Raw genomic sequence first — 13,192 nt, 5'->3', positions numbered from 1 at the left:
CTCTTTAGCGCCATCCTTTGGGCAACTTCTGCTTATGTTATGGTGAGCATTGCTTTTGAGCATGCATGTTTGTATTTTGGAGTTTTGTTCGTGTAACAGGCGCCGTCGTGCCGTATTGAGTTCCATGCTAGAACGCATACGGCGACCGCGCGATGATGTCATCGCCCGGCGCCACGTATGTTCCAACCTGGAATGCAGAAGTGCGCTGCGGATCGGTGCTGTTTCTCAAGGCACCTGTTAGGCACCTATAAAGACAGCGGTGTGCAGACAGCGCACCGTTCTATTATTGTCGGCCATAGCCGGCTTGGCTGCTATTCAAACTTCAACTAGCATTCGTCCCAAAACTGGAGGCCATCCCACGCTGGAGCTGCGCTGCGAACCTTCCTTGAGTTGCTGCAGACACCCCAAGCTACCCCCCACCAGCAGACCCTCCATAGAAGAATGCTATTGCTGCTGCAATACTCTGGACTACACTCAAGCCCTGCAAACGCATAAGTAGCAATTGTTACACTTGTAGTGCTATAGAAAGATCTGCTACACATATTGCTGTTATACAAGTCCTATACTTAACGCTGGCTTATTTGTTATCATCTTTTTACTTGGGACTGACTGTTGTGCTTTGGCTGTTTGCTGCGCAAGATCTTAAAGGAACTCTCAAATAAGCTGAGCTATATATGCCTTTTTTATGCAATTACTAGTTGCTATCACTATTCTTATTTACTACGTGCTTGACATAAGTTATAACTTGTTTATGGGCCTATGCCCTAAGTTACTGAACATGTTTTCCCTAACTTTTCTATGCTAAGGGTTGAGGTATTTCATGCCTACTCCCTTAGTGACCTAATGCATTCTTTACGTTAAAGTAATATGATGTCGAGAACCCCCTTACTCCTGTTCCCTGATTGGAGTGATGCCTGGGGGTCCGATACTGATAATCACATGCATACAGAACTGCATTGGAATCTTCACGTGCATCATATTCTTTTAACGCTACGGTTTGGTCGCATGTTGTAATACGTCCTCCCCTAGTAGCTCAATGCCTTCCTTTATGTGAGAGAGAGATGATGTAGAGAACCCCCAAACTCCTGTTTGTGTGGAGTGACGCCTGGGGACCAATACTGAATTCTCACATAGAGAAGTGCATTGAAATCTTTGATAACCACTGTTGTGTTTCACTCCCATTCACCAGAGCCATTACAGTCCGATGGACTTGTGTACACACGATCGCATAATCCATCAACACACATTTGTTGACAGACAATTTTAAAACATGCTATCCCAACAATTGTCCGATGGAGCATACAAACGGTTGGATTTTCCGACAACAGCCTGTCATCACACAATTCTCATTGGATAATCCGATTGTGTGTATGAAGCTTAAGAACCATTAAAAGGCAGGCCTCGCATTTCAAACATTTACACATACAGTGGAACCTTGGATTATGAGCATAATCCATTCCAGGAGAAAAGTAGGAGTGTTGTACCAGTGTGAACCCAGTCTAAAACAGGGATTTTTAGTTCACACATATTGTAATACAGTGGAACCTCGGATTGCAAGTAACGTGGTTAACGAGCGTTTTAGCAATACGAGAACTGTTGTCTTGCAGGATTCAGGCCAAAGCGGTGTGCAGCTTTTGGCCTGAGGTGGGGGGTGCCGCAGCCAAACAGCGCCGATCACCGCTGTTTGGAAAGGCATGAGGACAGTTCGGCTGACCTAGGCAAACCTCAGAAAGGCTTGTGAACTGAGTCTTTCCAATGGCATGCAATACCGCATGCAGCCAGAGGCGGGGGCACCCGAGAGCCTTGGAAACGTCCGGAAAGGCTCGAGGACAGTTCGGCTGACCTCGGCGAACCTCAGAAAGACTTTGTTTTAGTAATCCAAAGCACTCACACATCAAAGCGAGTTTCCCCATAGAAGTCAATGTAAACGAAAATATTTTTTTCTGCATTGACTTCAATGGCATGCAATACTGCATGTGGCCAGAGGTGGGGGGCATCAGAGAGCCTCGGAAACACTCGCAAAGACCAGAGGACAGCTCGGCTGACCTCAGAAACCCTCAGGCTCGGAAAACTGAGTATTTTCGAGCATTTTCGATCGGCTCTGCTCGGCTCCGGCGCCCCCGCACCTCAGGCCAAATACGGTATTGCACACCCCATTAGCTTGAATTCTGCTCGTTTTGCGAGACAACACTTGCAAACCGAATAATAAAAAAAAGAGGAAATACTGCGCTTATCCAAACAATGTGAGCTTCTACACAGCAATGTGACAAAATTGAATGAAGTGGTAGGTAAAAAATGTAGCGCTAGTGATAATAAAGAACTCAGAATGAACTGAGTAACTACAACAAATTGAACAAAAGTCCATATAAGTGAATATAAATATTAAATAAATATGTTCGTGTCCATCAATAATTAGTGACGATAGGTGCTGCATGAATCATCATGGAACCAACATTCCTTCCCGCTCTAAGGAGTAGATGAAATGAATACTCTTACCGGATCCAGAGGATCTAACTGCCAGCAACAGTAGATCTTAAGGGCATGGGAACTCCAACACGGATCGACTCGGCTGGTCTGACGATTCTGAAGGGCCACACTCTTGATCTCACTGGAACCCGACAGTCATTCGCTGGTGACCTTTCACTGGAAGAATGGTAATCCAAATGCCGGGAATAGACCAGGAGAGACGTAACAGCTCTATTACTTCCGACAGGCATAGGTGTGCACAGCCCATTGCATTAGGGTGTACACCCCCAAGCTCAAACACACACACTATTGATCACACGCAATGTTCACTCAGAAAGAAAAGGGGCCAGTAAATTACATATTTACTGGCCACTTCCCCACTTATCCTAAAACATCCCCACAGCAACAGTCGGCAGGAGAGGAGTGGAGGAAAGCCAGAAGCACTGCGGGGGGGGGGAGCCAGGGCAGTGGTGGGGAAATTGTGCTGCACAGGGTGATTAGGGTGTGCCTGGGCACACCTGGCACACCCTGTACGCACGCCTATGCCGACAGGTGTTTGGAAGGTGCAAGGAACCAACACCAACAAAGTAAGGAACGAAGATGGAACTCCAAAAAAACTTTATCCAGCAGGTCATGCAGGGAAAAGAAACAGTGCTCCAAATGGTGCAGGTCAAAAATAATCTGGGTTTTATTGTAATAAAACCAAACAAAAAAAATGACATAAAAGTGATCACAAAATGTGGGGAATAGGTGTACCAAGCCCTACGCGTTTCGTCCGAGTGGACTTCAACAGGGGCATCTGATGGTTAGATCCTCTGGATCCGGTAAGAGTATTCATTTCATCTACTCCTTAGAGCGGGAAGGAATGTTGGTTCCATGATGATTCATGTAGCACCTATCGTCACTTATTATTGATGGACATGAACATATTTATTTTATATTCACTTATATGGACTTTTGTTCAATTTGTTGTAGTTACTCAGTTCATTTTGAGTTCTTTATTATCACTAGCGCTACATTTTTTACCTACCACTCGCAAACCGAGTCAGAATTTAAAAAAAAAAGTTGCTCGTCTTTCAAAATGCTTGTTAACCACGTTACTCGTAAACCGAGGTTCCACTGTATAGACATATTTGTTGGCATTCGGCTGACCATATCCAAGTTTATATCTACATGTTTTTTTTTTTTGAAAATTGAGGGTAGCATTCAGACTTCCACAAATTTTTTTAAAATAAAGTCAATGGAAGCCAAACCAGAAACATGCTATTAAAATGTAGCGCGGAGCGCACTATAGAGTGAAACGTCCAGTCTGGAATGTCACGGAAGTGGCTGGGCATTAATCAAATGTGTGTGTGTAAACAGATAAGTCTCTAGTCTGATTTTAAAGATTTCTAGAAGGGGACATCTCTGAATAGATGAATACTCAACACTTGCCGCAGGGAAGCAATACAACATTAATCACATTATAATCGGTAGACTGGTAAAAATTTATTCCACTCTATCCTGGACCAGACTACCTTGCCTTTAAATGTTTCTCTTTTACATACAGGTCTGTATCCCTGATGACTTTATGTTTTTTAAAAGCTTCATACAAGATACGCCATTTCCTTTTTATAGGTTTTAATTTCAGCTTTACGCATCCACATTTAGGCATATCTTTATCATTCCCTCTGGTAAACAAGGCTTATCACCCCTCCCTGCCTTTAATAAGCCCCTACGATCTGTCCCATAAATTATTTCCTCGTTATCCAGAAAAGGCAGCCAGCCCAGCCCTCAATCACTCCGCAGATGGGGACATAGATCAGAGGGCTGAATTGGTTTAGATAGTCATTTGTTTCCTGGAAGTCCTGATACAGTATGTATATGATAGTGTTCCATTCACTTATACATGTTGGTAGAATTAGACACCAAGATGAATTAAACAAACCAGCACTATTCAAAGGAAACATCTAATACTAAAAGAAAGTCAAGAGAACTTGGGAAGAATGCTGGGGGGGGGGCATGTGAAATCTAAAGGAGCATACTTTTTGTCATATACAGTAAAACCTTGGTTTGAGAGTAACTTGGTTTGAGAGCGTTTTGCAAGACAAGCAAAATGTTTTAATAAATTTTGCCTTGATATACAAGCGATGTCTTGATATAAGAGTAGTGTCATGTCACAACTGAGTATAAAAAAGAAGAGAGGAGCCTCTAATGTCACGTACACACGACCGTTTTTAAAGCGGAGGTTCACTCAAAAAACAAGTATATAACATTACATTCAGTATACCTCAAACATGTACAGTATGCCGTTTATTTTTTTGGGGGGGGGGTGTACATACGGTATTATCAGTATTTTCCTCCCGGCTTCCAGGTACTCACTCCCGCGGGAGTGGGCGTTCCTGTACAGTGCCGCAATGTCATCTGGGACTTCGCCCATATGATTGACGTGCTTGAGAAAAACTCCCCCCGGCGGATAAAGCGCGTCACGACTTTCCGAAAGTAGCCGAACTGCGAGTCGGCTCTATACGGCGCCTGCGCAGTCAGCTCTACACGGCTCCTAGTCGGTGCATAGGCGCCGTTTAGAGCCGACTCGCAGTTCGGCTACTTTCGGAAAGTCGTGACGCGCCTTATCCGCCGGGGGGAGTTTTTCTCAGGCACGTCAATCATATGGGCTAAGTCCCAGATGACATTGCGGCACTGTACAGGAACGCCCACTCCCGCGGGAGTGAGTACCTGGAAGCCAGGAGGAAAATACCGATAATACCGCATGTACACCCCCAAAAAAAAACCCGGCATACTGTACATGTTTGAGGCAGGAATCAGACAAGGATGGTCAGGAGCAAGCTGGATCAAGATCAGAGGTCATGCACAAAAATCAGGAACATACACAGAACGCAGAGGCCCTGTTTAAATATGCTGTTTGGTGCCAATATTGGTGATAGGCGCATTCTTAGGAATGCACGTGCGCGTCTGCGCAAGACTGTGCACAGCTGCTTGGCCAGTATGCACTTCGGAAATCCATCTGTACTATAGCGAAGCCTTTCCTATAGGGCATTATAATAAAGACAAATAAACTGTACTTTTGCAGTTGCACTCTGCAAGAGCAGTTGAGCTGAAGCTCTGCTGACTTCCATCATCCACTCATGTGCAAACAAAAATATATACCGTATATATATTTTTTTTCTTGCACGTGATTGGGTATTCTTTGCAAAGTGAAGCTTTACCTGCAAAGTGCCTCAGCAGTGGCACTATTCGGCCTCTTGCGTGACTCTTTTAACCCCCGCTAGCGGACAAATAAAAGGTTAAATGTGCCCCTTTAGCGGCCGAATAGCGGCGCTAAAATGACGGTAATGTGCTGCTAAAACTAACAGTGTTTTACCGTCAACGCCCGCCCCAGTGTGAAAGGGCTTATAGTATCAATTTACATATACATGCTTATTTAGAATTTTCTTTTTTGAAACTAGAGTGTATCAGTTTAATTTAGTGTGGAAAGATGTGGGATGGGTAAGTGTCATAAAAGTCATAAGAAGCCCCATTTGCAGTTTGTGAGAAGCCATGTGGGGGACACAGCAAACGTGGAAAAAGGCGCTCTGGTCAGATGAGACCAAAATGTAACTTTTTGGCCTAAAAGCAAAATGCTATGTGTGGTGGAAAACTAACACTGCACATCACCCTGAACATACCATCCCCACCGTGAAACATGGTGGTGGCAGCATCACGCTGTGGGGATGCTTTTCATCAGCAGGAACGGAACAGGGAAGCTGGTCAGAGTTGATGGGAAGATGGATGGAGCCAAAAAAAGGGCAATGCTAGAAAAAAACCTGTAATGCACACGGTCGGTAATTTCCACCATCAAAAGTCTGATGTGAGCTTTTGGTCGGAAATTCCGACCCTGTGTATGCTCCATTTGACTTTTCCTGTCAGAATTCCCACCAGCAAAAGATTGAGAGCAGGTTCTCAATTTTTCCGATGGGAAAAATTCAGATCGGAAATTCCGATCGTCTGTAGCAATTCTGACGCACAAAATTCCGACGCATGCACAGAAACAATTCGACGCATGCTCGGAAGCATTGAACTTCATTTTCTCGGCTTGTCGTAGTGTTGTACGTCACTGAGTTCTTGACAGTCGAAAGTTCAGAGAACTTTTGTGTGACCATGTGTATGCAAGCCAAGCTTGAACGAAATTCCGTCGGAAAAACCATCCAAGGTTTTTCCGACGGAAAATCCAACCCTGTGTACGGGGCAAAACACTTGAGACTGGGGCGGAGGTTCACCTTCCAGTAGGACAACGACCCTAAACATACAGCCAGAGCTACAATGGAATGGTTTACATCAAAGCATATTCATGTGTTAAAATGGTCCAGTCAAAGTCCAGACCTAAATCCAACTGATAATCTGTGGCAAGACTTGAAAATTGCTGTTCACAGACGTTCTCCATCCAATCTGACAGAGATTGAGCTATTTTGCAAAGAAAGGGCAAAAATTTCACTCTCTAGATGTGCAAAGCTGGTAGAGACATCCCCAAAAAGACTTGTAGCTGTAATTGCAGTGAATGGTGATTCTACAGAGTATTGACTCAGGGGGGCTGAATACAAATGTACTCCACACTTTTCAGATATTTATTTGTAAAAAATGTTGAAAACCATTTATCATTTTCCTTCCACATAATTGTGCCACTTTGTGTTGGTCTATCACAAAGTCCCAATAAAATATATTAACATTAAAGTTTTTGTTTGTAACGTGACAAAATGTGGAAAATTCCAAGCGGTATGAATACTTTTTCAAGGTACTGTAGCCGTGTACACCCGATCGGTTTGTCCGATGAAAACAGGCCGATGGACATACCGATCGTGTGGGCCCCATCTGTATTGGTGTTAAAAAAATAGAACATGTTTTACATTTTTCCTATGGATAAAAAAAACGATAGAAAAATCCAATCATCTGTGTGGAACTCCATCGGAGAAAAATCCACGCATGCTCAGAATCCAGTCGACGCATGCTCGGAAGCATTGAAATTCATTTTTTTGGGCTCGTCGTAGTGTTGTACGTCACCGCGTTTTGGCACGGTCGGAATTTAGTCTGATGGTGTGTATGCAAGACATTGAATATCCAATGAAAAAATCCATCGGATTAGATTCCATCAGATATCCGATCGTGTGTACGAGGCTTAACACTCTTCCCGTCCTAGCATGACAACACTAATGCTCTGTACACATGATCGGTTCATCCGATGAGAACGGTCTGATGGATTTTTTCATCAGATATCCGATGAAGATGACTTTCATTAGTCTTGCCTACACACCATCAGTTAAAAAAACGATTGTGTCAGAACGCGGTGATGTAAAACACAACGACATGCTGAGAAAAATGAAGTTCAATGCCTCCGAGCATGCGTCGACTTGATTCTGAGCATGCATGGATTTTTAACCGATGGACGTGCCCAGAGACGATCGTTTTTTTCTATCGTTTTTTTAACCATCAGATAATTTTAAAACAAGTTCCTAGTTTTTTCACCGATGGATAAAAAAATGATGGGGCCCACACACGATCGGTTCGTCTGATGAAAACAGTCCATTACTCTCTGTACTGTATCTTTGAAGAAGCAGATTTGTCGCCCCAGGGCAGGAAATAGTTAGGACTGTACTGATAACACTGCTATGAGATAAGAGTACAGAGTGCACAGGACCCAAGAGAGCATTGGATTTCTTGCAGGATCAACTGGTGTTTTTACCACTTATTATATCTATTATATCTTATTGTTACAGTAAAACCTTGGTTTGAGAGCCTTTTGCAAGACAAGCAAACATTTTTCATAAATTTTGACTTGACATACAAGCGATGTCTTGATATAAGAGTAGCGTCATGTCACAACTGAGTATAAAAGAGAAGAGAGGCGCCTCTAAGTGTAGCAATATGGTTACATTTAATGAAGGTACAACATTTAGCAACTTATTGCTACACTTAGAGGCGCCTCTCTTCTCTTTTATACTCTGTAGCTCCTGCTGGATTTTGCTTCTAATCCCCTTGTGGAGGCTTCTATTTGTGGGTGGACATTTTATGGTTACACAACCTATCACATTGCTATGATCTTTTTATATGGACTATAAACTGAAGGCTTATGAATAAATGGTTGTGGAACAAATCATTTGAGTTTCCATTATTTCTTATGGGGATATTTGCTTTAATATACAAGTGCTTTGGATTACAAGCATGTTTCTGGAAGGAATTATGCTCGCAATCCAAGGTTTTACTGTATATCTATTTGTGTTAAATAGATGTAACAAAACACTTTCAATAGTAAATTTTACAGACCAAAAGGGACCAAAAAAGAGAAGTTTACTGGTAGTTTACAAAAACTTTAAATCTCTTTATCTTTCTTTACTTCCCCATCTACAAATTGCAACAGTAATTTTGACTTTAAAAACTGCTCTTTAATTAAACACCAGGAACGACTCTGTCGCACCCATAATGGATAAAGCGAGAGCGGAAAAAACGCGGCGGCATCATTGTCTTCATTTGTAAATAACATATTGCAGCCAACTGTTTCTTAATTGCCCAGCCTGTTGATAAATAATCCAGCCCTGCTGCTCGCCACAGACAATTTGCTTTGGATCAGACTCGGCAATTCAAATAACACTAATTATTTATGATTTTATGATGTTAAAATGAATATTAAATGAAAGAAAATTCCCAAGGATTACTCGGATGGCGGCTAAGTACATAACGTTTTGTACAGATGGTCGGATGGCTCATTTCGGCTTCAGCACCGCGTATGTCTCCTTGAAGGATTCCGACAGAAGACAGGCCTATCTTTGAATTTTTCATTAAAGCAGACGTCTTGAAATATGAATTCCTTTTATGTTTCTGCGAGTTTTGGGGCATAAGAATCCTCGGTGTATAAATCATACAGTGGTACGTGTCACCAAGACTTGTGAATATTCCCGCACTGTTATTTTATCCTAAGTAGAGCCCCATTGATTATCAAATTCAGCGGAGAGTATTTTACGATCATACATCTCCATTAGCGCCGGGTCTGACTGTCAAAGATTTTTCTGGTTAAGCCTGCATTATGTATTAGCCACCCCATCTTTGCAATACAAAAGTTTGATACGTGTGAAACTGGTATTATGTATTATGTATAGACTTTCTTATCTCACCGTATGTAAAAAAAAAAAAAAAGGAGACGGGCCTCCGTGTCACCAGGACCCGTGCCACCCTTACTTATATATATAATTTTTTTCTCTTTTCTCTTCTTTCCACAGACAGCCTACTTCATTATGAAGATGAATTTCTACAATGACATGGCTGTCAGGGTAAATATCTCCTCTCTTGTTATACAGATGAAAAGTCAATTGTGATCTGAATTTGCTTTTAATAATAGAAGTAAACTAGACTAATGCACAGAAGATGGTGAAAGGGGAACACGCTGGGTACAAAGGAACAGGAGAGACTTTTGGAACTATATGAGATAAAATATTTATACATGAATATAAAGTGGTTGTAAAATCTCAAGGTTTTTCACCTTAAAGCGGAGTTCCACAAACAACAAAAAAAAAACAGTTAAAAGTCAGCAGCTACAAATACTGCAGCTGCTGACTTTTAACATATGGACACTTACCTGTCCAGGGCGCCCGTGTTGTCGGCACCTGAAGCCGATCTTTCCCTCGGCTCTCGGGTGGAGGTGCCGCCTTCTTTGATAAGGGAAGCGATATCAAGTTGATATTGCCACAGCGAGTCACGCTGCGCGATCCCACTGGTCCTTGCTGTCTTTTGGGACCTGTGTGTCTCCCAAAAGACAGCGGGGGGCGAAGTTAGCACTGGACGTGGCGTAGGTCACTGCAGTGCTCTATGCCCGGAAGTGGGAGCAAATACCTGTATTAGACAGGTATCTGCTCCCCCCTGAAAGGTGCCAAATGTGACACCGGAGGGGGGGGGGGGATTCCAGAAAGCAGAAGTTCCATTTTTGGGTAGAACTGCGCTTTAAGGCATTCTATGCATTAAGGTAAAAAAACTTTCGTGCTACAGCCTCCCCCCAGACCCCTCTTTTTCTTACCTGAGCCCTATCCGGTCCAGCAATGTGCACAAGCGAAGCCGATGTCTCTCTCCTCATTGGACAGATTGATAGCAGCAGGAGCCATTGCCTCCTGCTACTGTCAATCAAATCCTGTGATGTGGGGCGGGGTTGTCCCACTCTCTGTGTCAATCCTTTCTGGAAATTGAGTAATATATTTGAATGAAAGTTTTTGTATCTGGAGTTCAACTTTAAAGCCCATCTCCAGGCAACTAAAAAATGATCCCTTCAGGGTTTTTTGCTTGTTTATGTATGGATCAGGCATCATTAAATGTCAGTCTGTGGTCTGGATCTGGACCGACCGAGCAACTGTTCCATCCGGACCCTGCGGTCACGTTATTTAGGAGCCACCTCTTTCTCTCCAGCCTCCGCCACTGTTATTTAACAGCAGAGTGAAGAGTGAAAGATTTAACCTTTCTGGATCGAGTGAATGGAGTGCATGAAGGGGGCAGTGCTGTGGGGTGGGTGTTTGATGTGAACCGGGCAGAGCACACTACTGTTGGGGATGGGATTTGTAATGTGAGAAGAGGGCAGTGCTGTGGGGGGAGATATAAAGGGGGGCAATGCTGTGGAATGGGCATGTAAAGGGGGGCAGTGTTGTTGGGGGATGTGAAGGGGGCACAGTTCTGCTCGGGGGTGATGTGAAGTCCACAAAGGACAGTACTGTGGGGGAGGGATGTTAAGGGGCAGAGGACAGTACTGTAAAGTGGGAGTGATGATTTGAAGGGGGGTTGAGAACTACTGTGAATATAGGGGGTGTGTGATGTGAAAGGGGGTTCAGTATACTTATTGTAAAGGGGGGGGTGATGTACAGGGGCCTGAGAACACTACTGTGAAGGGGAAACTTATGTGAAGTGGTTGACTGTGATGGTCGGGCAGGGGGGGGCAGAGGACACTGATTTAAGGGATTGTGATATAGGAGGAGAGGGCTGAAAAAATATCTGGTTTGGACCTCTGGTGGAAGAAAATTTTACTGGTTGGACCTCTGAATTAAAATTCAATACCTATGGTCTAGGGCAGGGATATGCAATTAGCGGACCTCCAGCTGTTGCTGAACTACAAGTCCCATGAGGCATAGCAAGACTCTGACAGCCACAAGCATGACACCCAGAGGCAGAGGCATGATGGAACTTGTAGTTTTGCAACAGCTGGAGGTCCGCTAATTGCATATCCCAGGTCTAGGGGAACAAAAAAAAAGAGTGTGTTATGTGAGGAGTTCAGGGTTGCGCTGTGTATAAATTAAAAAATATATTGCGCCAATGAATAGGACTAGCACAAAAGGCCAGTACTCAATATAAATCAATAGTGCCTCTAAACAATGATATAGACAAAGACACTTGTGTGTGCCATACAAATGAAATAGTAATGTTCAAGTCCAAATAAAGGATGCAATGCAGACCCCACAAGCAGGATATAAACCACCACCGTGAACAAAAAAAATCCTGTGATGAGACTACCACCTGATGGAAAGCCGCTTACCGCAACCACAAGCTTAGTGGGCATATAAAGACTCCATCCTTGGAATGGGACACTGGATCATGGGGAAATCCAAACGGAAGGCAGGGAGCACTCGCGTCCTCTAAGACAGGCAGATCCTCAGTGCATGGATGGATAAAGAGAGACGGACCAATAGTGTAACTCCGCGATTAAAATTTTATTTAAAAAAGACAAAAACGTACTTACAGCAAGTTACGTTGTTTAAAAAAAAAATAGTAGTGCCGGCCGCAACTAGGAGCCCTTCCTCCAATCGTAAACACGTGGCGACGTCAGTGTGCGCCGTCCCAGACGCATTTCGTCATCAAATAAACGTTATCAATGGGGATCCATCTATTGGTCCGTCTCTCTCTATCCATCCATGCACTGAGAATCTGCCTGTCTTAGGGCCCTTTCACACGTACGGACAAACGGTCCGTTGATTACAAGTCAGTTTACGGACTTGTAATGTATCCCTATGGGATTGCAGACGTTAGCGGATGATTCATCCGCTAACGTCCGCAACCATCCGCGTCCGCAAAGATCCGCTTTTGCGGACGGAAGAAAACCCTATTTTTCTTCCGTCCGGCAGAACGGATCGAATGAATACGGACACACGGTCCGTATTCATCCGATTCCCCATAGGGGAGAGCGGAGGAGAGACAGGGCGGTCTCTGCACTGTGTGCGGGGACTGCCCTGTCCGCCGACAGCTCAGCGGGGATTAACGGAGGAATCCCCGCAGAGCCAAACGGGCTAACGGAGCGGATCAATACGGATCAATACGGATCCGCTCCGTGTGAAAGAGCCCTTAGAGGACGCGAGTGCTCCCTGCCTTCCGTTTGGATTTCCCCATGATCCAGTGTCCCATTCCAAGGATGGAGTCTTTATATGCCCACTAAGCTTGTGGTTGCGGTAAGCGGCTTTCCATCGGGTGATGGTCTAATCACAGGAATTTTTTTGTTCACGGTGATGGTTTATGTCCTGCTTGTGGGGTCTGCATTGATCCCTCTCACATTTATTTGGACTTGAACATTACTATTTCATTTGTATGGCACACACAAGTGTCTTTGTCTATATCATTGTTTAGAGGCACTATTGATTTATATTGAATACTGGCCTTTTGTGCTAGTCCTATTCATTGGCGCAATATATTTTTTAATTTATGCTTTTTATGTTTATCACATTTATTGCCGCCTTTG

The 13,192-nt window shown here is 43.8% G+C and overlaps 1 protein-coding gene across 1 annotated transcript in view; it reads left to right on the top strand.

Moving 5' to 3' along the window:
* SPATA17 (spermatogenesis associated 17) overlaps nucleotides 1–13,192 on the top strand; it is a 224,542-nt gene that overhangs the window by 20,710 nt on the left and 190,640 nt on the right. Inside the window, exon 4 of the mRNA XM_040351438.1 lies at nucleotides 9,711–9,761. Coding sequence (XP_040207372.1) covers nucleotides 9,711–9,761 — 51 coding nt within the window. The remainder of the gene's footprint in view (nucleotides 1–9,710; nucleotides 9,762–13,192) is intronic.

The sequence above is a fragment of the Rana temporaria genome, chromosome 4, assembly GCF_905171775.1.
Source record: "Rana temporaria chromosome 4, aRanTem1.1, whole genome shotgun sequence".
NCBI lineage: Eukaryota > Metazoa > Chordata > Amphibia > Anura > Ranidae > Rana > Rana temporaria.
The sequence above is the reverse complement of the archived record's forward strand: the minus strand, read 5'-3'. Positions and strand labels throughout refer to the sequence as shown.